The sequence below is a fragment of the Coregonus clupeaformis genome, unplaced genomic scaffold (assembly GCF_020615455.1).
Source record: "Coregonus clupeaformis isolate EN_2021a unplaced genomic scaffold, ASM2061545v1 scaf0063, whole genome shotgun sequence".
Classification (NCBI taxonomy): Eukaryota; Metazoa; Chordata; class Actinopteri; order Salmoniformes; family Salmonidae; genus Coregonus; species Coregonus clupeaformis.
In genome coordinates this window covers 720321-746934 of record NW_025533518.1, presented here as the reverse complement: position 1 = coordinate 746934, position 26614 = coordinate 720321, and the positions used below count along the sequence as shown (strand labels likewise).

The following is a 26614-nucleotide window of genomic DNA, read 5'->3' as shown; positions in this document are numbered from 1 at the left end:
GTAACCCTGTCCTCTAGTTGGTAACCCTGTCCTCTAGTTGGTAACCCTGCCCTCTGTGCTAGTTGGTAACCCTGTCCTCTAGTTGGTAACCCTGTCCTCTGTGCTAGTTGGTAACCCTGTCCTCTGGGCTAGTTGGTAACCCTGTCCTCTGGGCTAGTTGGTAACCCTGTCCTCTAGTTGGTAACCCTGCCCTCTGTGCTAGTTGGTAACCCTGTCCTCTGTGCTAGTTGGTAACCCTGCCCTCTGTGCTAGTTGGTAACCCTGTCCTCTAGTTGGTAACCCTGTCCTCTGGGCTAGTTGGTAACCCTGCCCTCTGTGCTAGTTGGTAACCCTGTCCTCTAGTTGGTAACCCTGTCCTCTAGTTGGTAACCCTGTCCTCTGTGCTAGTTGGTAACCCTTCCCTCTGTGCTAGTTGGTAACCCTGTCCTCTAGTTGGTAACCCTGTCCTCTGGGCTAGTTGGTAACCCTGTCCTCTGGGCTAGTTGGTAACCCTGTCCTCTGGGCTAGTTGGTAACCCTGTCCTCTGTGCTAGTTGGTAACCCTGTCCTCTCTAGTTGGTAACCCTGTCCTCTGGGCTAGTTGGTAACCCTGTCCTCTGGGCTAGTTGGTAACCCTGTCCTCTGGGCTAGTTGGTAACCCTGTCCTCTAGTTGGTAACCCTGTCCTCTGTGCTAGTTGGTAACCCTCTGTGCTAGTTGGTAACCCTGTCCTCTGTGCTAGTTGGTAACCCTGTCCTCTGTGCTAGTTGGTAACCCTGTCCTCTGTGCTAGTTGGTAACCCTGTCCTCTAGTTGGTAACCCTGTCCTCTGGGCTAGTTGGTAACCCTGTCCTCTGGGCTAGTTGGTAACCCTGTCCTCTGGGCTAGTTGGTAACCCTGTCCTCTGGGCTAGTTGGTAACCCTGTCCTCTGGGCTAGTTGGTAACCCTGCCCTCTGTGCTAGTTGGTAACCCTGTCCTCTGTGCTAGTTGGTAACCCTGTCCTCTGGGCTAGTTGGTAACCCTGTCCTCTGTGCTAGTTGGTAACCCTGTCCTCTGTGCTAGTTGGTAACCCTGTCCTCTGTGCTAGTTGGTAACCCTGTCCTCTGGGCTAGTTGGTAACCCTGTCCTCTGTGCTAGTTGGTAACCCTGTCCTCTAGTTGGTAACCCTGTCCTCTGGGCTAGTTGGTAACCCTGTCCTCTGGGCTAGTTGGTAACCCTTCCCTCTGGGCTAGTTGGTAACCCTGTCCTCTGTGCTAGTTGGTAACCCTGTCCTCTAGTTGGTAACCCTGTCCTCTGTGCTAGTTGGTAACCCTGTCCTCTAGTTGGTAACCCTGTCCTCTGGGCTAGTTGGTAACCCTTCCCTCTGGGCTAGTTGGTAACCCTGTCCTCTGGGCTAGTTGGTAACCCTGTCCTCTGTGCTAGTTGGTAACCCTGTCCTCTGGGCTAGTTGGTAACCCTGTCCTCTGGGCTTTGGTAACCCTGTCCTCTGGGCTAGTTGGTAACCCTGTCCTCTGGGCTAGTTGGTAACCCTGTCCTCTGTGCTAGTTGGTAACCCTGTCCTCTAGTTGGTAACCCTGTCCTCTGTGCTAGTTGGTAACCCTGTCCTCTAGTTGGTAACCCTGTCCTCTGGGCTAGTTGGTAACCCTGTCCTCTGGGCTAGTTGGTAACCCTTCCCTCTGGGCTAGTTGGTAACCCTGTCCTCTGGGCTAGTTGGTAACCCTGTCCTCTGTGCTAGTTGGTAACCCTGTCCTCTGGGCTAGTTGGTAACCCTGTCCTCTAGTTGGTAACCCTGTCCTCTGGGCTAGTTGGTAACCCTGTCCTCTGGGCTAGTTGGTAACCCTGTCCTCTGGGCTAGTTGGTAACCCTGTCCTCTGTGCTAGTTGGTAACCCTGTCCTCTAGTTGGTAACCCTGTCCTCTGGGCTAGTTGGTAACCCTGTCCTCTGGGCTAGTTGGTAACCCTGTCCTCTGGGCTAGTTGGTAACCCTGTCCTCTGGGCTAGTTGGTAACCCTTTCCTCTGGGCTAGTTGGTAACCCTGTCCTCTGGGCTAGTTGGTAACCCTGTCCTCTGTGCTAGTTGGTAACCCTGTCCTCTGGGCTAGTTGGTAACCCTTCCCTCTGGGCTAGTTGGTAACCCTGTCCTCTGTGCTAGTTGGTAACCCTGTCCTCTGTGCTAGTTGGTAACCCTGTCCTCTAGTTGGTAACCCTGTCCTCTGTGCTAGTTGGTAACCCTGTCCTCTGGGCTAGTTGGTAACCCTGTCCTCTAGTTGGTAACCCTGTCCTCTGGGCTAGTTGGTAACCCTGTCCTCTAGTTGGTAACCCTGTCCTCTGTGCTAGTTGGTAACCCTGTCCTCTAGTTGGTAACCCTGTCCTCTGGGCTAGTTGGTAACCCTGTCCTCTAGTTGGTAACCCTGTCCTCTGTGCTAGTTGGTAACCCTGTCCTCTGTGCTAGTTGGTAACCCTGTCCTCTAGTTGGTAACCCTGTCCTCTAGTTGGTAACCCTGCCCTCTGGGCTAGTTGGTAACCCTGTCCTCTGTGCTAGTTGGTAACCCTGTCCTCTGTGCTAGTTGGTAACCCTGTCCTCTGTGCTAGTTGGTAACCCTGCCCTCTGTGCTAGTTGGTAACCCTGTCCTCTGGGCTAGTTGGTAACCCTGTCCTCTGGGCTAGTTGGTAACCCTGTCCTCTGTGTTTTGTTCGACAGGTAACTCTTTATCCACAATATAGCAGGGGGTGTAAAGCCATAACACATATGTTTTTACATCAGCAGACTATGATCGATAATGTCAAAAGCCGCACTGAAGTCTAACAAAACAGCTCCCACAATCTTTTTATCAATAATTTCTCTCAGCCAATCATCAGTAATTTGAGTAAGTGCTGTGCTTGTTGAATGTCCTTTTCTATAAGCATGCTGAAAGTCTGTTGTCAATTTGTTTATTGTAAAATAGCATTTTATCTGGTTAAACACAATTCTTTCCAAAGGTTTACTAAAGGTTGGTAACAGGCTGATTGGTCGGCTGTTTGAGCCAGTAAAGGGGGTTTTACTATTCTTAGGTAGTGGAATTACTTTTGCTTCCCTCCAGGACTGAGGGAACAGACAGACAGGTGTGGCAGACGGACAGGCGTGGCAGACAGACAGGCGTGGCAGACAGACAGGTGTGGCAGACAGACAGGTGTGGCAGACGGACAGGTGTGGCAGACGGACAGGTGTGGCAGACGGACAGGTGTGGCAGACGGACAGGCGTGGCAGACGGACAGGTGTGGCAGACAGACAGGTGTGGCAGACAGACAGGTGTGGCAGACGGACAGGTGTGGCAGACAGACAGGTGTGGCAGACAGACAGGTGTGGCAGACAGACAGGTGTGGCAGACAGACAGGTGTGGCAGACAGACAGGTGTGGCAGACGGACAGGTGTGACAGACGGCCAGACAGAAACACCGGTGTACCTGTGAGATCGGGACCCTGTAGCTCTCTGCCTGGCTGCTGTCTGCTCTGTACTGTTGGATGATACCTGTCCCCAACTCCTCCAGTAACTACGGAGAGAGATGTTATGTTTGTCTCATTTTTCCACATTATTCGATATGTTAAACAAACTACTGATCCGTGTGTGTGTGTGTGTGTGTGTGTTACCTTGGCTCCGTGTGTGTGTGTGTGTGTTACCTTGGCTCCGTGTGTGTGTGTGTGTGTGTGTGTGTGTTACCTTGGCTCCGTGTAGTTGTATGGAGGGGTCTGTCTCTCGGAGACAGCGGGCACTCAGCTGCCCCAGCTCACACAGACACGCCTGGCACAGAGGGAAGTAACCGCGCACCAGGTGGGCTAGCACCTAACACAGACACACAGACACACAGTCACACAGACACACAAGACACACAGTCACACAGACACACAGTCACACAGACACACAGACACACAGTCACACAGACACACAGACACACAGTCACACAGTCACACAGTCACACAGTCACACAGACACACAGTCACACAGACACACAGACACACAGACACACAGACACACAGTCACACAGACACACAGACACACAGACACACAGTCACACAGACACACAGACACACAGACACACAGTCACACAGACACACAGACACACAGACACACAGTCACACAGACACACAGTCACACAGACACACAGACACACAGACACACACAGGTTTCCGTTAGCCAGTAAATGCTGTTCGAAGAAATAATGCAAAATAATGCTTTTTATTCAGTCGATGTGCTCCAACTTACAAGGCTAATATTCTTCATAAACTAATAAATCCTCTGTCTGCTTGGACATTAGTGTCAGGTGTGTAAAGATGGACTACAGTGGGGGAAAAAAGTATTTAGTCAGCCACCAATTGTGCAAGTTCTCCCACTTAAAAAGATGAGAGAGGCCTGTAATTTTCATCATAGGTACACGTCAACTATGACAGACAAAATGAGGAAAAAAATTCCAGAAAATCACATTGTAGGATTTATAATAAATTTATTTGCAAATTATGGTGGAAAATAAGTATTTGGTCAATAACAAAAGTTTCTCAATAATTTGTTATATACCCTTTGTTGGCAATGACACAGGTCAAACGTTTTCTGTAAGTCTTCACAAGGTTTTCACACACTGTTGCTGGTATTTTGGCCCATTCCTCCATGCAGATCTCCTCTAGAGCAGTGATGTTTTGGGGCTGTCGCTGGGCAACACGGATTTCAACTCCCTCCAAAGATTTTCTATGGGGTTGATATCTGGAGACTGGCTAGGCCACTCCAGGACCTTGAAATGCTTCTTACGAAGCCACTCCATTGCCCGGGCGGTGTGTTTGGGATCATTGTCATGCTGAAAGACCCAGCCACGTTTCATCTTCAATGCCCTTGCTGATGGAAGGAGGTTTTCACTCAAAATCTCACGATACATGGCCCCATTCATTCTTTCCTTTACACGGATCAGTCGTCCTGGTCCCTTTGCAGAAAAACAGCCTCAAAGCATGATGTTTCCACCCCCATGCTTCACAGTAGGTATGGTGTTCTTTGGATGCAACTCAGCATTCTTTGTCCTCCAAACACGACGAGTTGAGTTTTTACCAAAAAGTTATATTTTGGTTTCATCTGACCATATGACATTCTCCCAATCCTCTTCTGGATCATCCAAATGCACTCTAGCAAACTTCAGACGGGCCTGGACATGTACTGGCTTAAGCAGGGGGGACACGTCTAGCACTGCAGGATTTGAGTCCCTGGCGGCGTAGTGTGTTACTGATGGTAGGCTTTGTTACTTTGGTCCCAGCTCTCTGCAGGTCATTCACTAGGTCCCCCCGTGTGGTTCTGGGATTTCTGCTCACCGTTCTTGTGATCATTTTGACCTCACGGGGGTGAGATCTTGTGTGGAGCCCCATATCGAGGGAGATTATCAGTGGTCTTGTATGTCTTCCATTTCCTAATAATTGCTCCCACAGTTGATTTCTTCAAACCAAGCTGCTTACCTATTGCAGATTCAGTCTTCCCAGCCTGGTGCAGGTCTACAATTTTGTTTCTGGTGTCCTTTGACAGCTCTTTGGTCTTGGCCATGGTGGAGTTTGGAGTGTGACTGTTTGAGGTTGTGGACAGGTGTCTTTTATACTGATAACAAGTTCAAACAGGTGCCATTAATACAGGTAACGAGTGGAGGACAGAGGAGCCTCTTAAAGAAGAAGTTACAGGTCTGTGAGAGCCAGAAATCTTGCTTGTTTGTAGGTGACCAAATACTTATTTTCCACCATAATTTGCAAATAAATTCATTAAAAATCCTACAATGTGATTTTCTGGAATTTCTTTTCTCAATTTGTCTGTCATAGTTGACGTGTACCTATGATGAAAATTACAGGCCTCTCTCATCTTTTTAAGTGGGAGAACTTGCACAATTGGTGGCTGACTAAATACTTTTTTCCCCCACTGTATGTATCCTGATGGGAGGAGCTGGTGCTCCTGGTTGAGGAGCTGGTGCTCCTGGTTGAGGAGCTGGTGCTCCTGGTTGAGGAGCTGGTGCTCCTGGTTGAGTCAGGTCACTCCTACCCTCACTACTCTCTCCAAGAACAGCTTCCATGTTCTTCAGATTAACTCCACTGATTCTGCTTGACAGCTTCACTATTTTGTGTAGTTGGTTTTTATTTGCGATGGATAGCTGATTGTACCAGGCTTGGAAACAAAAAGTGAAAACACGGAACAAAGGATGTGTAGAATATGGTTGATATTATTTTATTGACCTTATATTTATTTAATCTCCTCGTGAAATACAGGCGTTGTTGTCCCTTGGTGTCTATCTGTTGTGTGTTTGTAGTCCAGGAGCGTTTTGAGTCAATTATAGTTCCAAGATATTTGTATTGCTCAACTAATTATATCTGTTCTGAGTCAATGTGGATGGGCCTGGTGTCTATCTGTTCTGAGTCACTGTGGATGGGCCCAGTGTCTATCTGTTCTGAGTCAATGTGGATGGGCCCAGTGTCTATCTGTTCTGAGTCAATGTGGATGGGCCTGGTGTCTATCTGTTCTGAGTCAATGTGGATGGGCCCAGTGTCTATCTGTTCTGAGTCAATGTGGATGGGCCCAGTGTCTATCTGTTCTGAGTCAATGTGGATGGGCCCAGTGTCTATCTGTTCTGAGTCAATGTGGATGGGCCCAGTGTCTATCTGTTCTGAGTCACTGTGGATGGGCCCAGTGTCTATCTGTTCTGAGTCAATGTGGATGGGCCCAGTGTCTATCTGTTCTGAGTCAATGTGGATGGGCCCAGTGTCTATCTGTTCTGAGTCAATGTGGATGGGCCCAGTGTCTATCTGTTCTGAGTCAATGTGGATGGGCCTGGTGTCTATCTGTTCTGAGTCACTGTGGATGGGCCCAGTGTCTATCTGTTCTGAGTCAATGTGGATGGGCCCAGTGTCTATCTGTTCTGAGTCACTGTGGATGGGCCCAGTGTCTATCTGTTCTGAGTCAATGTGGATGGGCCTGGTGTCTATCTGTTCTGAGTCAATGTGGATGGGCCCAGTGTCTATCTGTTCTGAGTCAATGTGGATGGGCCCAGTGTCTATCTGTTCTGAGTCAATGTGGATGGGCCCAGTGTCTATCTGTTCTGAGTCAATGTGGATGGGCCCAGTGTCTATCTGTTCTGAGTCAATGTGGATGGGCCTGGTGTCTATCTGTTCTGAGTCAATGTGGATGGGCCCAGTGTCTATCTGTTCTGAGTCAATGTGGATGGGCCCAGTGTCTATCTGTTCTGAGTCACTGTGGATGGGCCTGGTGTCTATCTGTTCTGAGTCAATGTGGATGGGCCCAGTGTCTATCTGTTCTGAGTCAATGTGGATGGGCCCAGTGTCTATCTGTTCTGAGTCAATGTGGATGGGCCTGGTGTCTATCTGTTCTGAGTCAATGTGGATGGGCCCAGTGTCTATCTGTTCTGAGTCAATGTGGATGGGCCCAGTGTCTATCTGTTCTGAGTCACTGTGGATGGGCCTGATGTCGTCTTTTATAGTTCTGAAGTTTGTCATTTCCTGTTTTTTTTTCACATTAAGAATGAGTCTGTTTTCCTTGCACCATTGGGTGAATCATCCTATTAGACCAACAATCGATCATCTGCATACTTTACTGTTGCACATTCTGATGTCATTTGGGTGCAATCGTTAGTGTAGAGGGTGAACAGAACCGGTGAAAGGACACTGCCCTGGGGTACCCCTATATTGGTGGTTAGTGGGTCGGATGTATTCGCATGGAACCTCGCTCTTCTGACCCGACTGGTGAGAACACCGGATCCAGTTGATGAGACGTGCGTTGACGCCCACGGTCGTAGGTTTGAAAAGGATGTAATGGTTTATCCAGGTAGAAAAGGATGTAATGGTTTATCCAGGTAGAAAAGGAGTGCCTGGTAAATATGAACGGGTCCAGTAAGCTCTCTGTGTGCCGGAGCAGGTGTCCCAGGTCAATGCGCTCCACACATTTGATTATCACCGAGGTCAAGGAGATGGGATGATAGTCATTCAGGGATTTGAGATTATTCACTGGGCACACTAGTTATCAATAAGCCACATACACCTGAGTGTACAAAACATTAAGAACACCTGCTGTTTCCTTGACAGACTGACCAGGTGAAAGCTATGATCCCTTATTGATGCCCCCAACCCTCAGCATATATCACACGACCAGAGTCATCCCAGCGGGCGTGGGGAGTGGGATGGCCCAGCCCTGGTGTTGGTGGGGAGTGGGATGGCCCAGCCCTGGTGTTGGTGGGGAGTGGGATGGCCCAGCCCTGGTGTTGGTGGGGAGTGGGATGGCCCAGCCCTGGTGTTGGTGGGGAGTGGGATGGCCCAGCCCTGGTGTTGGTGGGGAGTGGGATGGGCCAGCCCTGGTGTTGGTGGGGAGTGGGATGGCCCAGCCCTGGTGTTGTCATCCCAGCGGGCGTGGGGAGTGGGATGGCCCAGCCCTGGTGTTGGTGGGGAGTGGGATGGCCCAGCCCTGGTGTTGGTGGGGAGTGGGATGGGCCAGCCCTGGTGTTGGTGGGGAGTGGGGATGGGCCGGCCCTGGTGTTGGTGGGGAGTGGGATGGCCCAGCCCTGGTGTTGGTGGGGGAGTGGGATGGGCCAGCCCTGGTGTTGGTGGGGAGTGGGATGGCCCAGCCCTGGTGTTGGTGGGGAGTGGGATGGCCCAGCCCTGGTGTTGGTGGGGAGTGGGATGGCCCAGCCCCTGGTGTTGGTGGGGGAGTGGGATGGCCCAGCCCTGGTGTTGGTGGGGAGTGGGATGGGCCAGCCCTGGTGTTGGTGGGGAGTGGGATGGCCCAGCCCTGGTGTTGTCATCCCAGCGGGCGTGGGGAGTGGGATGGCCCAGCCCTGGTGTTGGTGGGGAGTGGGATGGCCCAGCCCTGGTGTTGGTGGGGAGTGGGATGGGCCAGCCCTGGTGTTGGTGGGGAGTGGGATGGCCCAGCCCTGGTGTTGGTGGGGAGTGGGATGGCCCAGCCCTGGTGTTGGTGGGGAGTGGGATGGCCCAGCCCTGGTGTTGGTGGGGAGTGGGATGGCCCAGCCCTGGTGTTGGTGGGGAGTGGGATGGCCCAGCCCTGGTGTTGGTGGGGAGTGGGATGGCCCAGCCCTGGTGTTGGTGGGGAGTGGGATGGGCCGGCCCTGGTGTTGGTGGGGAGTGGGATGGGCCGGCCCTGGTGTTAGTAGACAGCCATGTTGTGTTATTTATTAGGCCCAATTCAAATGTTCATGCCGGGGCTAAATTAGAGGGGCCTAGATTGTATTTGAAAACAGCCGTTTTGTTATTTATTAATTAAAATGTTCATACAAATAGCCTATAGGTCAGGTCGTTCACAAATTGTAGGCGACATCTTCTAGGCTAAATGTTTTTTTTAAAGATATTAATTTCTGATTTCTAGCAGGGATGAAGAGGCAAAGGGCCATGTTTTGCTTTTCAATAAAACCTGTCATGTTGCTATGAGAACATCACTCTACTTTGTTTTATTCCACCTTTACAGGCTCATTTCTATTCTGTTAAGAATAATTACAATAACCTAAATGTGATTTTGATCACCGTTTGTGGACGCCCTAATGCATTGCCCAATGCATATGGATGTCCGGTACATTTCTCAAAACCTGCTGCGTTAGTTCTCCTAACCCGTTAGTTCTCCTAACCCGTTAGTTCTCCTAACCTGCTGCGTTAGTTCTCCTAACCTATTAGTTATCCTAATCTGCCGCGTTAGTTCTCCTAACCTATTAGTTCTCCTAACCTATTAGTTCTCCTAACCTATTAGTTCTCCTAACCTATTAGTTCTCCTAATCTGCCGCGTTAGTTCTCCTAACCTATTAGTTCTCCTAATCTGCCGCGTTAGTTCTCCTAACCTATTAGTTATCCTAACCTGCTGCGTTAGTACTCCTAACCTGTTAGTTCTCCTAACCGGTTAGTTCTCCTAACCTATTAGTTATCCTAACCTGCTGCGTTAGTTCTCCTAACCTATTAGTTCTCCTAACCTATTAGTTCTCCTAACCTGCTGCGTTATTTCTCCTAACCTATTAGTTCTCCTAACCTATTAGTTCTCCTAACCTGCTGCGCTAGTACTCCTAACCTGCTGCGCTAGTATTCCTAACCTGCTGCGCTAGTATTCCTAACCTGCTGCGCTAGTATTCCTAACCTGCTGCGCTAGTTCTCCTAACCTGCTGCGTTAGTTCTCCTAACCTGCTGCGTTAGTTCTCCTAACCTATTAGTTCTCCTAACCTATTAGTTCTCCTAACCTGCTGCGTTAGTTCTCCTAACCTGCTGCGTTAGTTCTCCTAACCCATTAGTTCCCCTAACCCATTAGTTCTCCTAACCTGCTGCGTTATTTCTCCTAACCTGCTGCGTTATTTCTCCTAACCTATTAGTTCTCCTAACCTGCTGCGTTAGTTCTCCTAACCTGCTGCGTTAGTTCTCCTAACCTGCTGCGTTAGTTCTCCTAACCTATTAGTTCTCCTAACCTATTAGTTCTCCTAACCTGCCGCGTTAGTTCTCCTAACCTATTAGTTCTCCTAATCTGCCGCGTTAGTTCTCCTAACCTGCTGCGTTAGTTCTCCTAACCTGCCGCGTTAGTTCTCCTAACCTGCCGCGTTAGTTCTCCTAACCTATTAGTTCTCCTAACCTATTAGTTCTCCTAACCTATTAGTTCTCCTAACCTATTAGTTCTCCTAATCTGCCGCGTTAGTTCTCCTAACCTATTAGTTCTCCTAACCTGTTAGTTCTCCTAACCTATTAGTTCTCCTAACCTATTAGTTCTCCTAATCTGCCGCGTTAGTACTCCTAACCTGTTAGTTCTCCTAACCCGTTAGTTCTCCTAACCCGTTAGTTCTCCTAACCTGCTGCGTTAGTTCTCCTAACCTATTAGTTCTCCTAACCTGCTGCGTTAGTTCTCCTAACCTATTAGTTCTCCTAACCTATTAGTTCTCCTAATCTGCCGCGTTAGTTCTCCTAACCTATTAGTTATCCTAACCTGCTGCGTTAGTACTCCTAACCTGTTAGTTCTCCTAACCTGTTAGTTCTCCTAACCTATTAGTTATCCTAACCTGCTGCGTTAGTTCTCCTAACCTATTAGTTCTCCTAACCTATTAGTTCTCCTAACCTGCTGCGTTATTTCTCCTAACCTATTAGTTCTCCTAACCTATTAGTTCTCCTAACCTGCTGCGCTAGTACTCCTAACCTGCTGCGCTAGTATTCCTAACCTGCTGCGCTAGTATTCCTAACCTGCTGCGCTAGTATTCCTAACCTGCTGCGCTAGTTCTCCTAACCTGCTGCGTTAGTTCTCCTAACCTGCTGCGTTAGTTCTCCTAACCTATTAGTTCTCCTAACCTATTAGTTCTCCTAACCTGCTGCGTTAGTTCTCCTAACCTGCTGCGTTAGTTCTCCTAACCCATTAGTTCCCCTAACCCATTAGTTCTCCTAACCTGCTGCGTTATTTCTCCTAACCTGCTGCGTTATTTCTCCTAACCTGCTGCGTTAGTTCTCCTAACCTGCTGCGTTAGTTCTCCTAACCTGCTGCGTTAGTTCTCCTAACCTGCTGCGTTAGTTCTCCTAACCTATTAGTTCTCCTAACCTATTAGTTCTCCTAACCTGCCGCGTTAGTTCTCCTAACCTATTAGTTCTCCTAATCTGCCGCGTTAGTTCTCCTAACCTGCTGCGTTAGTTCTCCTAACCTGCTGCGTTAGTTCTCCTAACCTGCCGCGTTAGTTCTCCTAACCTATTAGTTCTCCTAACCTATTAGTTCTCCTAACCTATTAGTTCTCCTAATCTGCCGCGTTAGTTCTCCTAACCTATTAGTTCTCCTAACCTATTAGTTCTCCTAACCTATTAGTTCTCCTAACCTATTAGTTCTCCTAATCTGCCGCGTTAGTACTCCTAACCTGTTAGTTCTCCTAACCTGTTAGTTCTCCTAACCTATTAGTTCTCCTAAACTGCTGCGTTAGTTCTCCTAACCTATTAGTTCTCCTAACCTGCTGCGTTAGTTCTCCTAACCTATTAGTTCTCCTAACCTATTAGTACTCCTAACCTGCTGCGCTAGTACTCCAAACCTGCTGCGCTAGTATTCCTAACCTGCTGTGCTAGTATTCCTAACCTGCTGCGCTAGTTCTCCTAACCTGCTGCGTTAGTTCTCCTAACCTGCTGCATTAGTTCTCCTAACCTATTAGTTCTCCTAACCTATTAGTTCACCTAACCTATTAGTTCTCCTAACCTGCTGCGTTAGTTCTCCTAACCCATTAGTTCTCCTAACCTGCTGCGTTATTTCTCCTAACCTATTAGTTCTCCTAACCTGCTGCGTTAGTTCTCCTAACCTGCTGCGTTAGTTCTCCTAACCTGCTGCGTTAGTTCTCCTAACCTATTAGTTCTCCTAACCTGCCGCGTTAGTTCTCCTAACCTATTAGTTCTCCTAATCTGCCGCGTTAGTTCTCCTAACCTGCTGCGTTAGTTCTCCTAACCTGCCGCGTTAGTTCTCCTAACCTATTAGTTCTCCTAACCTATTAGTTCTCCTAATCTGCCGCGTTAGTTCTCCTAACCTATTAGTTCTCCTAACCTGTTAGTTCTCCTAATTCTCCTAACCTATTAGTTCTCCTAACCTATTAGTTCTCCTAACCTATTAGTTCTCCTAATCTGCTGTGTTAGTTCTCCTAACCTATTAGTTCTCCTAACCTATTAGTTCTCCTAATCTGCCGCGTTAGTTCTCCTAACCTATTAGTTCTCCTAACCTATTAGTTCTCCTAACCTATTAGTTCTCCTAACCTATTAGTTCTCCTAACCTATTAGTTCTCCTAATCTGCCGCGTTAGTTCTCCTAACCTATTAGTTCTCCTAACCTATTAGTTCTCCTAACCTATTAGTTCTCCTAATCTGCCGCGTTAGTTCTCCTAACCTATTAGTTCTCCTAACCTATTAGTTCTCCTAACCTGCTGCGTTAGTTCTCCTAACCTATTAGTTCTCCTAACCTATTAGTTCTCCTAACCTATTAGTTCTCCTAACCTATTAGTTCTCCTAATCTGCCGTGTTAGTTCTCCTAACCTATTAGTTCTCCTAACCTGCTGCGTTAGTTCTCCTAACCTATTAGTTCTCCTAATCTGCCGCGTTAGTTCTCCTAACCTATTAGTTCTCCTAACCTGCTGCGTTAGTTCTCCTAACCTATTAGTTCTCCTAACCTATTAGTTCTCCTAATCTGCCGTGTTAGTTCTCCTAACCTATTAGTTCTCCTAACCTGCTGCGTTAGTTCTCCTAACCTATTAGTTCTCCTAATCTGCCGCGTTAGTTCTCCTAACCTATTAGGTCTCCTAATCTGCTGCGTTAGTTCCCCTAACCTATAAGTTCTCCTAACCTATTAGTTCTCCTAACCTGCTGCGTTAGTTCTCCTAACCTGCTGCGTTAGTTCTCCTAACCTGCTGCGTTAGTTCTCCTAACCTATTAGTTCTCCTAACCTGCCGCGTTAGTTCTCCTAACCTATTAGTTCTCCTAACCTGCCGCGTTAGTTCTCCTAACCTGCTGCGTTAGTTCTCCTAACCTATTAGTTCTCCTAACCTATTAGTTCTCCTAACCTGCCGCGTTAGTTCTCCTAACCTATTAGTTCTCCTAATCTGCCGCGTTAGTTCTCCTAACCTGCTGCGTTAGTTCTCCTAACCTGCCGCGTTAGTTCTCCTAACCTATTAGTTCTCCTAACCTATTAGTTCTCCTAATCTGCCGCGTTAGTTCTCCTAACCTATTAGTTCTCCTAACCTATTAGTACTCCTAACCTGCTGCGCTAGCAGTATTCCTAACCTGCTGCGCTAGTTCTCCTAACCTGCTGCGTTAGTTCTCCTAACCTATTAGTTCTCCTAACCTATTAGTTCTCCTAACCTGCTGCGTTAGTTCTCCTAACCTGCTGCGTTAGTTCTCCTAACCTGCTGCGTTAGTTCTCCTAACCTGCTGCGTTAGTTCTCCTAACCCATTAGTTCTCCTAACCTGCTGCGTTATTTCTCCTAACCTATTAGTTCTCCTAACCTGCTGCGTTAGTTCTCCTAACCTGCTGCGTTAGTTCTCCTAACCTGCCGCGTTAGTTCTCCTAACCTGCTGCGTTAGTTCTCCTAACCTGCTGCGTTAGTTCTCCTAACCTATTAGTTCTCCTAACCTGCCGCGTTAGTTCTCCTAACCTATTAGTTCTCCTAATCTGCCGCGTTAGTTCTCCTAACCTGCTGCGTTAGTTCTCCTAACCTGCCGCGTTAGTTCTCCTAACCTATTAGTTCTCCTAATCTGCCGCGTTAGTTCTCCTAACCTATTAGTTCTCCTAACCTATTAGTTCTCCTAACCTATTAGTTCTCCTAATCTGCCGCGTTAGTTCTCCTAACCTATTAGTTCTCCTAATCTGCCGCGTTAGTTCTCCTAACCTATTAGTTCTCCTAACCTATTAGTTCTCCTAACCTATTAGTTCTCCTAACCTATTAGTTCTCCTAATCTGCCGCGTTAGTTCTCCTAACCTATTAGTTCTCCTAACCTGCTGCGTTAGTTCTCCTAACCTATTAGTTCTCCTAATCTGCCGCGTTAGTTCTCCTAACCTATTAGGTCTCCTAATCTGCTGCGTTAGTTCCCCTAACCTATAAGTTCTCCTAACCTATTAGTTCTCCTAACCTGCTGCGTTAGTTCTCCTAACCTGTTAGTTATCCTAATCTGCTCCGGTCGTAGCTGTATCCCACCTAGTCAAAACCAGCAAACTGATCTACAAATAATAATAGTTATTTAGGATGCAAGCTTATTTGTACAATATCTAACCTTATTTGTACAATATCTAGCTAACCATCTACTGACACTAGATCGTTATAAGCTAACCATCCACTAATGCTAAAGCGCTACAAGCTAACCATCCACTGATGCTAGATCGCTACAAGCTAACCATCCACTGACGCTAGTTCGCTACAAGCTAACCATCCACTGACGCTAGATTGCTACAAGCTAACCATCCACTGATGCTAGATTGCTACAAGCTAACCATCCACTGATGCTAGATCGCTACAAGCTAACCATCCACTGATGCTAGATCGCTACAAGCTAACCATCCACTGACGCTAGATCGCTACAAGCTAACCATCCACTGACGCTAGATCGCTACAAGCTAACCATCCACTGACGCTAGATCGCTACAAGCTAACCATCCACTGACGCTAGATCGCTACAAGCTAACCATCCACTGACGCTAGATCGCAACAAGCTAACCATCCACTGATGCTAGATCGCTACAAGCTAACCATCCACTGATGCTAGATCGCTACAAGCTAACCATCCACTGATGCTAGATCGCTACAAGCTAACCATCCACTGATGCTAGATCGCTACAAGCTAACCATCCACTGATGCTAGATCGCTACAAGCTAACCATCCACTGATGCTAGATCGCTACAAGCTAACCATCCACTGATGCTAGATCGCTACAAGCTAACCATCCACTGATGCTAGATCGCTACAAGCTAACCATCCACTGATGCTAGCTTGCTGAAGTGTCTTTCTCACCTGTAAGGCCTCCAGGCGAACTGGGGAGGGCTCTAGAGCTGTAGCCCCTCCTCCTGGACCCTCGCTGTCTGATTGGTCATCTCTGGGTTGAGTGACAAGCGACACACACAGCTGCAGCAGCCAGGGCACGCCCGGCTCCTCCTCTCCTGGAGTGTGTGAGCCCCGAGGAGAGTGTGTCTGTTTGGTGTGTGAGTTGTGGTATTTGTGTGAGGGTGGAGTGTGAGGTGAGGGTGTGGAAAACCCCTCCCTCTGTCTCCAGCTCAACGCCGTCTCCTGCGAGGTGTGTGGCTGTGTGAGGAGCAGCTGTATCTCAGAGAGAGGGGCTTGGGTCGACACCAACGCTCCATACAGTGTCAGAACAGACACACGCACGTTCACATCTAGAAGAGGACACACAACGTCTGTAAGAACACACACCAGCAGGTAGGTGTACCTCTGTGTCATACGTAGGTGTGTTTACCTCTGTGTCGTAGGTAGGTGTGTTTACCTCTGTGTCATACGTAGGTGTGTTTACCTCTGTGTCATACGTAGGTGTGTTTACCTCTGTGTCGTAGGTAGGTGTGTTTACCTCTGTGTCGTAGGTAGGTGTGTTTACCTCTGTGTCGTAGGTAGGTGTGTTTACCTCTGTGTCATACGTAGGTGTGTTTACCTCTGTCATACGTAGGTGTGTTTACCTCTGTGTCATACGTAGGTGTGTTTACCTCTGTGTCGTAGGTAGGTGTGTTTACCTCTGTGTCATACGTAGGTGTGTTTACCTCTGTGTCGTAGGTAGGTGTGTTTACCTCTGTGTCATACGTAGGTGTGTTTACCTCTGTGTCGTAGGTAGGGTCGTATCTGTCTCCACAGCGGGCTGAGCAGGCCGGGTCTCAGACGGTTATAGGGAGCATTACACACCAGGTGAGCCAGGCACTGGAACACACAGAAGGTTATGTCAAAAGGTTATGTCCAGAGGCTCAGTGTGTGTAGTAATGTGTGTGAGTCACCTTGATGATCTGAGTGAGTGTGTGAGTCGCCTTGATGATCTGAGTGAGTGTGTGAGTCGCCTTGATGATCTGAGTGAGTGTGTGAGTCGCCTTGATGATCTGAGTGAGTGTGTGAGTCGCCTTGATGATCTGAGTGAGTGTGTGAGTCGCCTTGATGATCTGAGTGAGTGTGTGAGTCGCCTTGATGATCTGAGTGAGTGTGTGAGTCGCCTTGATGATCTGAGTGAGTGTGTGAGTCGCCTTGATGATCTGAGTGAGTGTGTGAGTCGCCTTGATGATCTGAGTGAGTGTGTGAGTCGCCTTGATGATCTGAGTGAGTGTGTGAGTCGCCTTGATGATCTGAGTGAGTGTGTGAATCGCCTTGATGATCTGAGTGAGTGTGTGAGTCACCTTGATGATCTGAGTGAGTGTGTGAGTCACCTTGATGATCTGAGTGAGTGTGTGAGTCACCTTGATGATCTGAGTGTGTGAGTCACCTTGATGATCTGAGTGTGTGAGTCACCTTGATGATCTGAGTGTGTGAGTCACCTTGATGATCTGAGTGAGTGTGTGAGTCACCTTGATGATCTGAGTGAGTGTGTGAGTCACCTTGATGATCTGAGTGAGTGTGTGAGTCACCTTGATGATCTGAGTGAGTGTGTGAGTCGCCTTGATGATCTGAGTGAGTGTGTGAGTCGCCTTGATGATCTGAGTGAGTGTGTGAGTCGCCTTGATGATCTGAGTGAGTGTGTGAGTCGCCTTGATGATCTGAGTGAGTGTGTGAATCGCCTTGATGATCTGAGTGAGTGTGTGAGTCACCTTGATGATCTGAGTGAGTGTGTGAGTCGCCTTGATGATCTGAGTGAGTGTGTGAATCACCTTGATGATCTGAGTGAGTGTGTGAGTCACCTTGATGATCTGAGTGAGTGTGTGAGTCACCTTGATGATCTGAGTGTGTGAGTCACCTTGATGATCTGAGTGTGTGAGTCACCTTGATGATCTGAGTGTGTGAGTCACCTTGATGATCTGAGTGAGTGTGTGAGTCACCTTGATGATCTGAGTGAGTGTGTGAGTCACCTTGATGATCTGAGTGAGTGTGTGAGTCACCTTGATGATCTGAGTGAGTGTGTGAGTCACCTTGATGATCTGAGTGTGTGAGTCACCTTGATGATCTGAGTGTGTGAGTCACCTTGATGATCTGAGTGTGTGAGTCACCTTGATGATCTGAGTGAGTGTGTGAGTCACCTTGATGATCTGAGTGAGTGTGTGAGTCACCTTGATGATCTGAGTGAGTGTGTGAGTCACCTTGATGATCTGAGTGAGTGTGTGAGTCACCTTGATGATCTGAGTGAGTGTCTGAGTCACCTTGATGATCTGAGTGAGTGTGTGAGTCACCTTGATGATCTGAGTGAGTGTGTGAGTCACCTTGATGATCTGAGTGAGTGTGTGAGTCGCCTTGATGATCTGAGTGAGTGTGTGAGTCGCCTTGATGATCTGAGTGAGTGTGTGAGTCGCCTTGATGATCTGAGTGAGTGTGTGAGTCGCCTTGATGATCTGAGTGAGTGTGTGAATCGCCTTGATGATCTGAGTGAGTGTGTGAGTCGCCTTGATGATCTGAGTGAGTGTGTGAATCGCCTTGATGATCTGAGTGAGTGTGTGAGTCGCCTTGATGATCTGAGTGAGTGTGTGAATCGCCTTGATGATCTGAGTGAGTGTGTGAGTCACCTTGATGATCTGAGTGAGTGTGTGAATCACCTTGATGATCTGAGTGAGTGTGTGAGTCACCTTGATGATCTGAGTGAGTGTGTGAGTCACCTTGATGATCTGAGTGTGTGAGTCACCTTGATGATCTGAGTGTGTGAGTCACCTTGATGATCTGAGTGAGTGTGTGAGTCACCTTGATGATCTGAGTGAGTGTCTGAGTCACCTTGATGATCTGAGTGATTGTGTGAGTCACCTTGATGATCTGAGTGAGTGTGTGAGTCACCTTGATGATCTGAGTGAGTGTCTGAGTCACCTTGATGATCTGAGTGAGTGTGTGAGTCACCTTGATGATCTGAGTGAGTGTGTGAGTCACCTTGATGATCTGAGTGAGTGTGTGAGTCGCCTTGATGATCTGAGTGAGTGTGTGAGTCGCCTTGATGATCTGAGTGAGTGTGTGAATCGCCTTGATGATCTGAGTGAGTGTGTGAGTCGCCTTGATGATCTGAGTGAGTGTGTGAATCACCTTGATGATCTGAGTGAGTGTGTGAGTCACCTTGATGATCTGAGTGTGTGAGTCACCTTGATGATCTGAGTGTGTGAGTCACCTTGATGATCTGAGTGAGTGTGTGAGTCACCTTGATGATCTGAGTGAGTGTCTGAGTCACCTTGATGATCTGAGTGAGTGTGTGAGTCACCTTGATGATCTGAGTGAGTGTGTGAGTCACCTTGATGATCTGAGTGAGTGTGTGAGTCACCTTGATGATCTGAGTGAGTGTGTGAGTCACCTTGATGATCTGAGTGAGTGTGTGAGTCACCTTGATGATCTGAGTGAGTGTGTGAGTCACCTTGATGATCTGAGTGAGTGTGTGAGTCACCTTGATGATCTGAGTGAGTGTGTGAGTCACCTTGATGATCTGAGTGAGTGTGTGAGTCACCTTGATGATCTGAGTGAGTGTGTGAGTCACCTTGATGATCTGAGTGAGTGTGTGAGTCACCTTGATGATCTGAGTGAGTGTGTGAGTCACCTTGATGATCTGAGTGAGTGTGTGAGTCGCCTTGATGATCTGAGTGAGTGTGTGTGTCGCCTTGATGATCTGAGTGAGTGTGTGAGTCACCTTGATGATCTGAGTGAGTGTGTGAGTCACCTTGATGATCTGAGTGAGTGTGTGAGTCACCTTGATGATCTGAGTGAGTGTGTGAGTCACCTTGATGATCTGAGTGAGTGTGTGAGTCACCTTGATGATCTGAGTGAGTGTGTGAGTCACCTTGATGATCTGAGTGAGTGTGTGAGTCACCTTGATGATCTGAGTGAGTGTGTGAGTCACCTTGATGATCTGAGTGAGTGTGTGAGTCACCTTGATGATCTGAGTGAGTGTGTGAGTCACCTTGATGATCTGAGTGAGTGTGTGAGTCACCTTGATGATCTGAGTGAGTGTGTGAGTCACCTTGATGATCTGAGTGAGTGTGTGAGTCACCTTGATGATCTGAGTGTGAGTCACCTTGATGATCTGAGTGAGTGTGTGAGTCACCTTGATGATCTGAGTGTGTGAGTCACCTTGATGATCTGAGTGAGTGTGTGAGTCACCTTGATGATCTGAGTGAGTGTGTGAGTCACCTTGATGATCTGAGTGAGTGTGTGAGTCACCTTGATGATCTGAGTGTGTGAGTCACCTTGATGATCTGAGTGAGTGTGTGAGTCGCCTTGATGATCTGAGTGAGTGTGTGAATCACCTTGATGATCTGAGTGAGTGTGAGTCACCTTGATGATCTGAGTGAGTGTGAGTCACCTTGATGATCTGAGTGAGTGTGTGAATAACCTTGATGATCTGAGTGAGTGTGAGTCACCTTGATGATCTGAGTGAGTGTGTGAGACACCTTGATGATCTGAGTGAGTGTGTGAGTCACCTTGATGATCTGAGTGAGTGTGTGAGTCACCTTGATGATCTGAGTGAGTGTGTGAGACACCTTGATGATCTGAGTGAGTGTGTGAGTCACCTTGATGATCTGAGTGAGTGTGTGAGTCACCTTGATGATCTGAGTGAGTGTGTGAGTCACCTTGATGATCTGAGTGAGTGTCTGAGTCACCTTGATGATCTGAGTGAGTGTGTGAGTCACCTTGATGATCTGAGTGAGTGTGTGAGTCACCTTGATGATCTGAGTGAGTGTGTGAGTCGCCTTGATGATCTGAGTGAGTGTGTGAGTCGCCTTGATGATCTGAGTGAGTGTGTGAGTCGCCTTGATGATCTGAGTGAGTGTGTGAGTCACCTTGATGATCTGAGTGAGTGTGTGAGACACCTTGATGATCTGAGTGAGTTTGTGAGTCACCTTGATGATCTGAGTGAGTGTGTGAGTCACCTTGATGATCTGAGTGAGTGTGTGAGTCACCTTGATAATCTGAGTGAGTGTGTGAGTCACCTTGATGATCTGAGTGAGAGTGTGAGTCACCTTGATGATCTGAGTGAGTGTGTGAGTCACCTTGATGATCTGAGTGAGTGTGTGAGTCACCTTGATGATCTGAGTGAGTGTGTGAGTCACCTTGATGATCTGAGTGAGTGTGTGAGTCACCTTGATGATCTGAGTGAGTGTGTGAGTCACCTTGATGATCTGAGTGAGTGTGTGAGTCACCTTGATGATCTGAGTGAATGAGACACCTTGATGATCTGAGTGAGAGTGTGAGTGAGAGTGTGAGTCACCTTGATGATCTGAGTGAGAGTGTGGGCAGAGGCCTCGGCCAGCAACGCCAGGGAGAGAGAGCGGTGCAGCTCGCGGACGGCGGTGGCGAGGGAGAAGGAGAATGGAGTGTAAGAGGTTCTGGGCGGAGCCAAGTCTTCAGCCACGCCCAGGAACTGACGGGAACCATCCAGCAACGCAGACACCACCTGGAGGGCACACGCACGCACCTGAAGGGAGAGAGAGAGACCAGGGTTACCTACTACACAGGTGGGGGGGGTGGGGGGTGGGGGGGGGGGGGGAGAGAGACCAGGGTTACCTGCTATACAGGTGGGGGTGGGGGTGTGGGTGGGGAGAGAGAGACCAGGGTTACCTGCTATACAGGTGGGGGTGGGGGGTGGGGGGTGGGGAGAGAGAGACCAGGGTTACCTGCTATACAGGTGGGGGTGGGGGGGTGGGGAGAGAGAGACCAGGGTTACCTGCTATACAGGTGGGGGGGTGGGGGGTGGGGGGGTGGGGAGAGAGAGACCAGGGTTACCTGCTATACAGGTGGGGGGGGTGGGGGGGGGGGGGGGTGGGGAGAGAGAGACCAGGGTTACCTGCTATACAGGTGGGGGTGGGGGTGGGGGTGGGGAGAGAGAGACCAGGGTTACCTGCTATACAGGTGGGGGGGGGGGGGGTGTGGGTGGGGAGAGAGACCAGGGTTACCTGCTATACAGGTGGGGGGTGGGGGGTGGGGGTGGGGAGAGAGAGAGCCAGGGTTACCTGCTATACAGGTGGGGGGGGGTGCCTACCTTAGGTGAAGGGTCCTTCAGTACGACAGTGAGCAGTGTGAGAGGAGGTGGTCCACCAATGGGAGCGTCCGGTATGAATGACGACCAATAGCCATACAGCGTTCTCCTCTCCACTGCCTTCACCACGGCTAGGAGACACAGCAACACACCCTGCCGCACCCTGCCATGGAACAACCTGGCGAGAGAGAACACACATTACTACACACACACACACACACACACACACACAGAGAGAACAGGACAGTGTGTTACCTCAGTTTGCTGTGTGCTGCTCCCTCAGGATCAGAGAACTCTGAATCAGAGCTGCTCCTCTTCCATAATGGATAGAGGGATGGAACGGCCGGAGGAGGCGCTCCAGGGGTCTTAGACCAGGCCTCCCCTCCTCTTCCCCCTCTCTGGAGCCCGGGTTCTGCCTCTCTCTCCTCATCCACTCCTCCTTTCCTCCCCCGTCCTCGAGACTTCTTCTTCTTATTCTACAGAGAGAGAGAGAAGGGGGAGAGGAGAGGAGAGCGAGAGAAGGGGGAGAGGAGAGCGAGAGAGAGAAGGGGGAGAGGAGAGAGAGAGAGGAGGAGAGGAGAGAGAGAGGAGGAGAGGAGAGCGAGAGAAGGGGGAGAGGAGAGCGAGAGAGAGAAGGGGGAGAGGAGAGAGAGAGAGAGGAGGAGAGGAGAGAGAGAGGAGGAGAGGAGAGAGAGAGGAGGAGAGGAGAGCGAGAGAAGGGGGAGAGGAGAGCGAGAGAGAGAAGGGGGAGAGGAGAGCGAGAGAGAGAAGGGGGAGAGGAGAGAGAGAGACGGGGGAGTGGAGAGAGAGAGAGGGGTGAGAGGAGAGAGAGAGAGAGGGGTGAGAGAGAGGGGTGAGAGGAGAGAGAGAGAGAAGGGGGAGAGGAGAGAGAGAAGAGGGAGAGGAGAGAGAGAGAGAAGAGAGGGGGGAGAAGAGAGGGGGAGAGGAGAGAGAGAGAAGGAGGAGAGGAGAGGAGAGGAGAGAGCGAGAAGGGGGAGAGAAGAGAGGGGGAGAGGAGAGGGGGGAGAAATATTTGTTTATCTCCTTTACTGGATCAAAGGATGGAAACCAGTTGTGATCCTGCCCTCCAAGATGAAATGTGGACCTCCGTACTACAGTTCCCATCAGCCCTCTGGTCTACATCAGACACCGTCTCTTACCCCTGAGGTCTGGTTGGGGGGGTTCCGTGGAGGTTCGGGGGGTTTGGGGGTGCTGCAGGTTTCGTACTGAGGCAGGGGAGCGGGGTACAGCACGGACGGCCACTCCACACACACTCCTGGACAACCATGGAACATGAACCTCTGTACAACACACATTAACACCTTTATGTAGATACATTACAACCAAACTACGGAAATACGCCTTTATGTAGATACATTACAACCAAACTACGGAAATAAGCCTTTATGTAGATACATTACAACCAAACTACGGAAATAAGCCTTTCTATACTCAATACTTTATCTATTGTTTTCTCTGGCTCTTTATTATCTAATAAATTCAACCAACCGATCAGTGGGGTCCAGAACTACCTCCCTTGATAAAGATGAGCAAGAAAGTCTATAAACTAAATACAAATCCTGACCAAAAATATGAACTAATTATATTTTATACAATTGCTCAGAGAAATAGATTTTGTTTAACAAATAAAACAAATCTCAAAAAGATACAGGTGAAAATGACTGGATTCCCCGTTTTCAATACTCCAGTACCCTCCTGTGTTTTCAATACTCCAGTATCCTGTCAATCTGAGTGTGTGACCAGAATGTCCTCCAGAAAGGCCACCAAATCTCTCTCTCTCGCTCGCTCGCTCTGGTATGGCAACTGCTTGGCCTCCGACCGCAAGGCACTACAGAGGGTAGTGCGTACGGCCCAGTACATCACTGGGGCCAAGCTTCCTGCCATCCAGGACCTGTATACCAGGCGGTGTCAGAGGAAGGCCCTAAAAATGGTCAAAGACTCCAGCCACCCTAGTCATAGACTGTTCTCTCTGCTACCGCACGGCAAGCGGTACCGGAGTGCCAAGTCTAGGTCCAAAAGACTTCTCAACAGCTTCTACCCCCAAGCCATAAGACTCCTGAACAGCTAATCATGGCTACCCAGACTATTTGCACTGCCCCCCCACCCCATCTTTTTACGCTGCTGCTACTCTCTTAATTATTTATGCATAGTCACTTTAACTCTACCCACATGTACATATTACTTCAACTACCTCAACTAGCCGGTGCCCCCGCACATTGACTCTGCACCGGTACCCCCCTGTATATATAGCCTCCCTACTGTTATTTTATTTTACTTCTGCTCTTTTTTTTTCCTCAACACTTTTTTTTGTTGTTGTTTTATTTTTACTTTTTTTGTTTAAAATAAATGCACTGTTGGTTAAGGGCTGTAAGTAAGCATTTCACTGTAATGTCTGCACCTGTTGTATTCGGCGCATGTGACCAATAACATTTGATTTGATTTGATTCCTTGAAGCCCCTCTCCTCCTCCATGACGAGCGACACCCCCAAGCCGGGCATGTTCCAATCCAAGTGTGTCAATGCTGTTTATCAAACTCCAGGTGGTGCTGTTGTCAGATGACATAAAAATAGAGCTATTTGGCCACACACACCAATGGTGGGTTGGGCCATTGAAAGAACCCCTTACCTACTGTAAAATATGGTGGTGGATCTTTGATGTTACGGGGCTATTTTGCTTCCACTGCTCCTGGGGCCCTTGTTAAGATAATAATAATAATAATAATAATAATAATAATAATAAGCCATTTAGCAGACGCTTTTATCCAAAGCGACTTAGTCATGTGTGCATACATTATACATATTATATATATACATACAAGGTCAACGGCATCATGAACTTTACCCAGTACCAGGACATTTTAGCTGAAAACCTGGTTGCTTCTGCCAGGAGGCTGAAACCTGGCCGCAAGTGGATCTTCCAGCAAGACAATAACCCCAAGCACACATCACAATCCACAAAGAACACCATTGAAAACGTGGTTTGAATTGAAGAGGGCAGATGAAGGACCTGGAAAGATTAGAGGATTGGAGGAATGGTCTAAGATCCCTCCCAATGTGTTCTCCAATCTCACAAAACATTTTAGAAAAAGGCTCAGTGCCATTATCCTCCCAAGGGGAGGGGGCTGGAGTATTGAAAACAGGGGATTTGACCACTCCAACTTTGTTAAAAACATTGTTTTACAAAATGTCTTTCTCTGAGGAATTATATCAGTTTAAATATAATTGGACACAAAAAAAAGCAAACAATATATCTCAGTATTTGTATGATTGATTTGATCCAGTGTTAATTGTGGACCCCAGTGTATATACAGTAGATGTGTACCTTGAGAACTGCCAGTAGAGCTCCCAGTTCCTCCTGGCCTCCAAACCTCCACTTCCCTCCACACAGAGAGGACTGGAGGCCCTTCACTGCTCCCTGGATCACCTACACACACACACACACAGTTAGTGGAGCCCTGACCCCTTCACCCTAACCCCTTCACCCTAACCCCTTCACCCTAACCCCTTCACTGCTCCCTGGATCACCTACACACACACACACACAGTTAGTGGAGCCCTGACCCCTTCACCCTAACCCCTTCACCCTAACCCCTTCACCGCTCCCTGGATCACCTACACACACACACACACAGTTAGTGGAGCCCTGACCCCTTCACCCTAACCCCTTCACCGCTCCCTGGATCACCTACACACACACACACACAGTTAGTGGAGCCCTGACCCCTTCACCCTAACCCCTTCACCCTAACCCCTTCACCGCTCCCTGGATCACCTACACACACACACACACAGTTAGTGGAGCCCTGACCCCTTCACCCTAACCCCTTCACCCTAACCCCTTCACCGCTCCCTGGATCACCCAGCGCACACACACAGTACACAGACTGTCAATGTGAATGATTGAGATTGAACCGGATAAAGTTAGCCCAGAGCTAGCCCAGTGATGCTAGCCCAGTGATGCTAGTCCAGTGATGCTAGCCCAGAGCTAGCCCAGTGATGCTAGTTTCATTGGCCCCGGGGTGTGTTAGCCCAGAGCTAGCCCAGTGATGCTAGCCCAGAGCTAGCCCAGTGATGCTAGCCCAGAGCTAGCCCAGTGATGCTAGCCCAGTGATGCTAGCCCAGAGCTAGTCCAGTGATGCTAGCCCAGAGCTAGCCCAGTGATGCTAGTTTCATTGGCCCCGGGGTGTGTTAGCCCAGAGCTAGCCCAGTGATGCTAGCCCAGAGCTAGCCCAGTGATGCTAGCCCAGAGCTAGCCCAGTGATGCTAGCCCAGTGATGCTAGCCCAGAGCTAGTCCAGTGATGCTAGCCCAGAGCTAGCCCAGTGATGCTAGTTTCATTGGCCCCGGGGTGTGTTAGCCCAGAGCTAGCCCAGTGATGCTAGCCCAGAGCTAGCCCAGTGATGCTAGCCCAGTGATGCTAGCCCAGAGCTAGTCCAGTGATGCTAGCCCAGAGCTAGCCCAGTGATGCTAGTTTCATTGGCCCCGGGGTGTGTTAGCCCAGAGCTAGCCCAGTGATGCTAGCCCAGAGCTAGCCCAGTGATGCTAGCCCAGTGATGCTAGCCCAGAGCTAGTCCAGTGATGCTAGCCCAGAGCTAGCCCAGTGATGCTAGTTTCATTGGCCCCGGGGTGTGTTAGCCCAGAGCTAGCCCAGTGATGCTAGCCCAGAGCTAGTCCAGTGATGCTAGCCCAGAGCTAGCCCAGTGATGCTAGTTTTATTGGCCCCGGGGTGTGTTAGCCCAGAGCTAGCCCAGTGATGCTAGCCCAGTGATGCTAGTTTCATTGGCCCCGGAGTGTGTTAGCCCAGAGCTAGCCCAGTGATGCTAGCCCAGTGATGCTAGTTTCATTGGCCCCGGGGTGTGTTAGCCCAGAGCTAGCCCAGTGATGCTAGCCCAGTGATGCTAGTTTCATTGGCCCCGGAGTGTGTTAGCCCAGAGCTAGCCCAGTGATGCTAGTTTCATTGGCCCCGGGGTGTGTTAGCCCAGAGCTAGCCCAGTGATGCTAGCCCAGTGAT

General features: G+C 49.0%; 1 protein-coding gene across 1 annotated transcript in view; it reads right to left on the bottom strand.

Moving 5' to 3' along the window:
- The window catches only part of LOC121580080 (HEAT repeat-containing protein 6), a 116745-nt gene that overhangs the window by 44599 nt on the left and 45532 nt on the right, over positions 1-26614 (bottom strand). The window contains exons 6-14 of the mRNA XM_045212904.1: positions 24927-25028; positions 22745-22885; positions 21840-22060; positions 21588-21762; positions 20817-21023; positions 16267-16366; positions 15458-15837; positions 3673-3795; positions 3419-3505 (exon numbers count right to left, since the gene is read on the bottom strand). Coding sequence (XP_045068839.1) covers positions 3419-3505; positions 3673-3795; positions 15458-15837; positions 16267-16366; positions 20817-21023; positions 21588-21762; positions 21840-22060; positions 22745-22885; positions 24927-25028 — 1536 coding nt within the window. The remainder of the gene's footprint in view (positions 1-3418; positions 3506-3672; positions 3796-15457; positions 15838-16266; positions 16367-20816; positions 21024-21587; positions 21763-21839; positions 22061-22744; positions 22886-24926; positions 25029-26614) is intronic.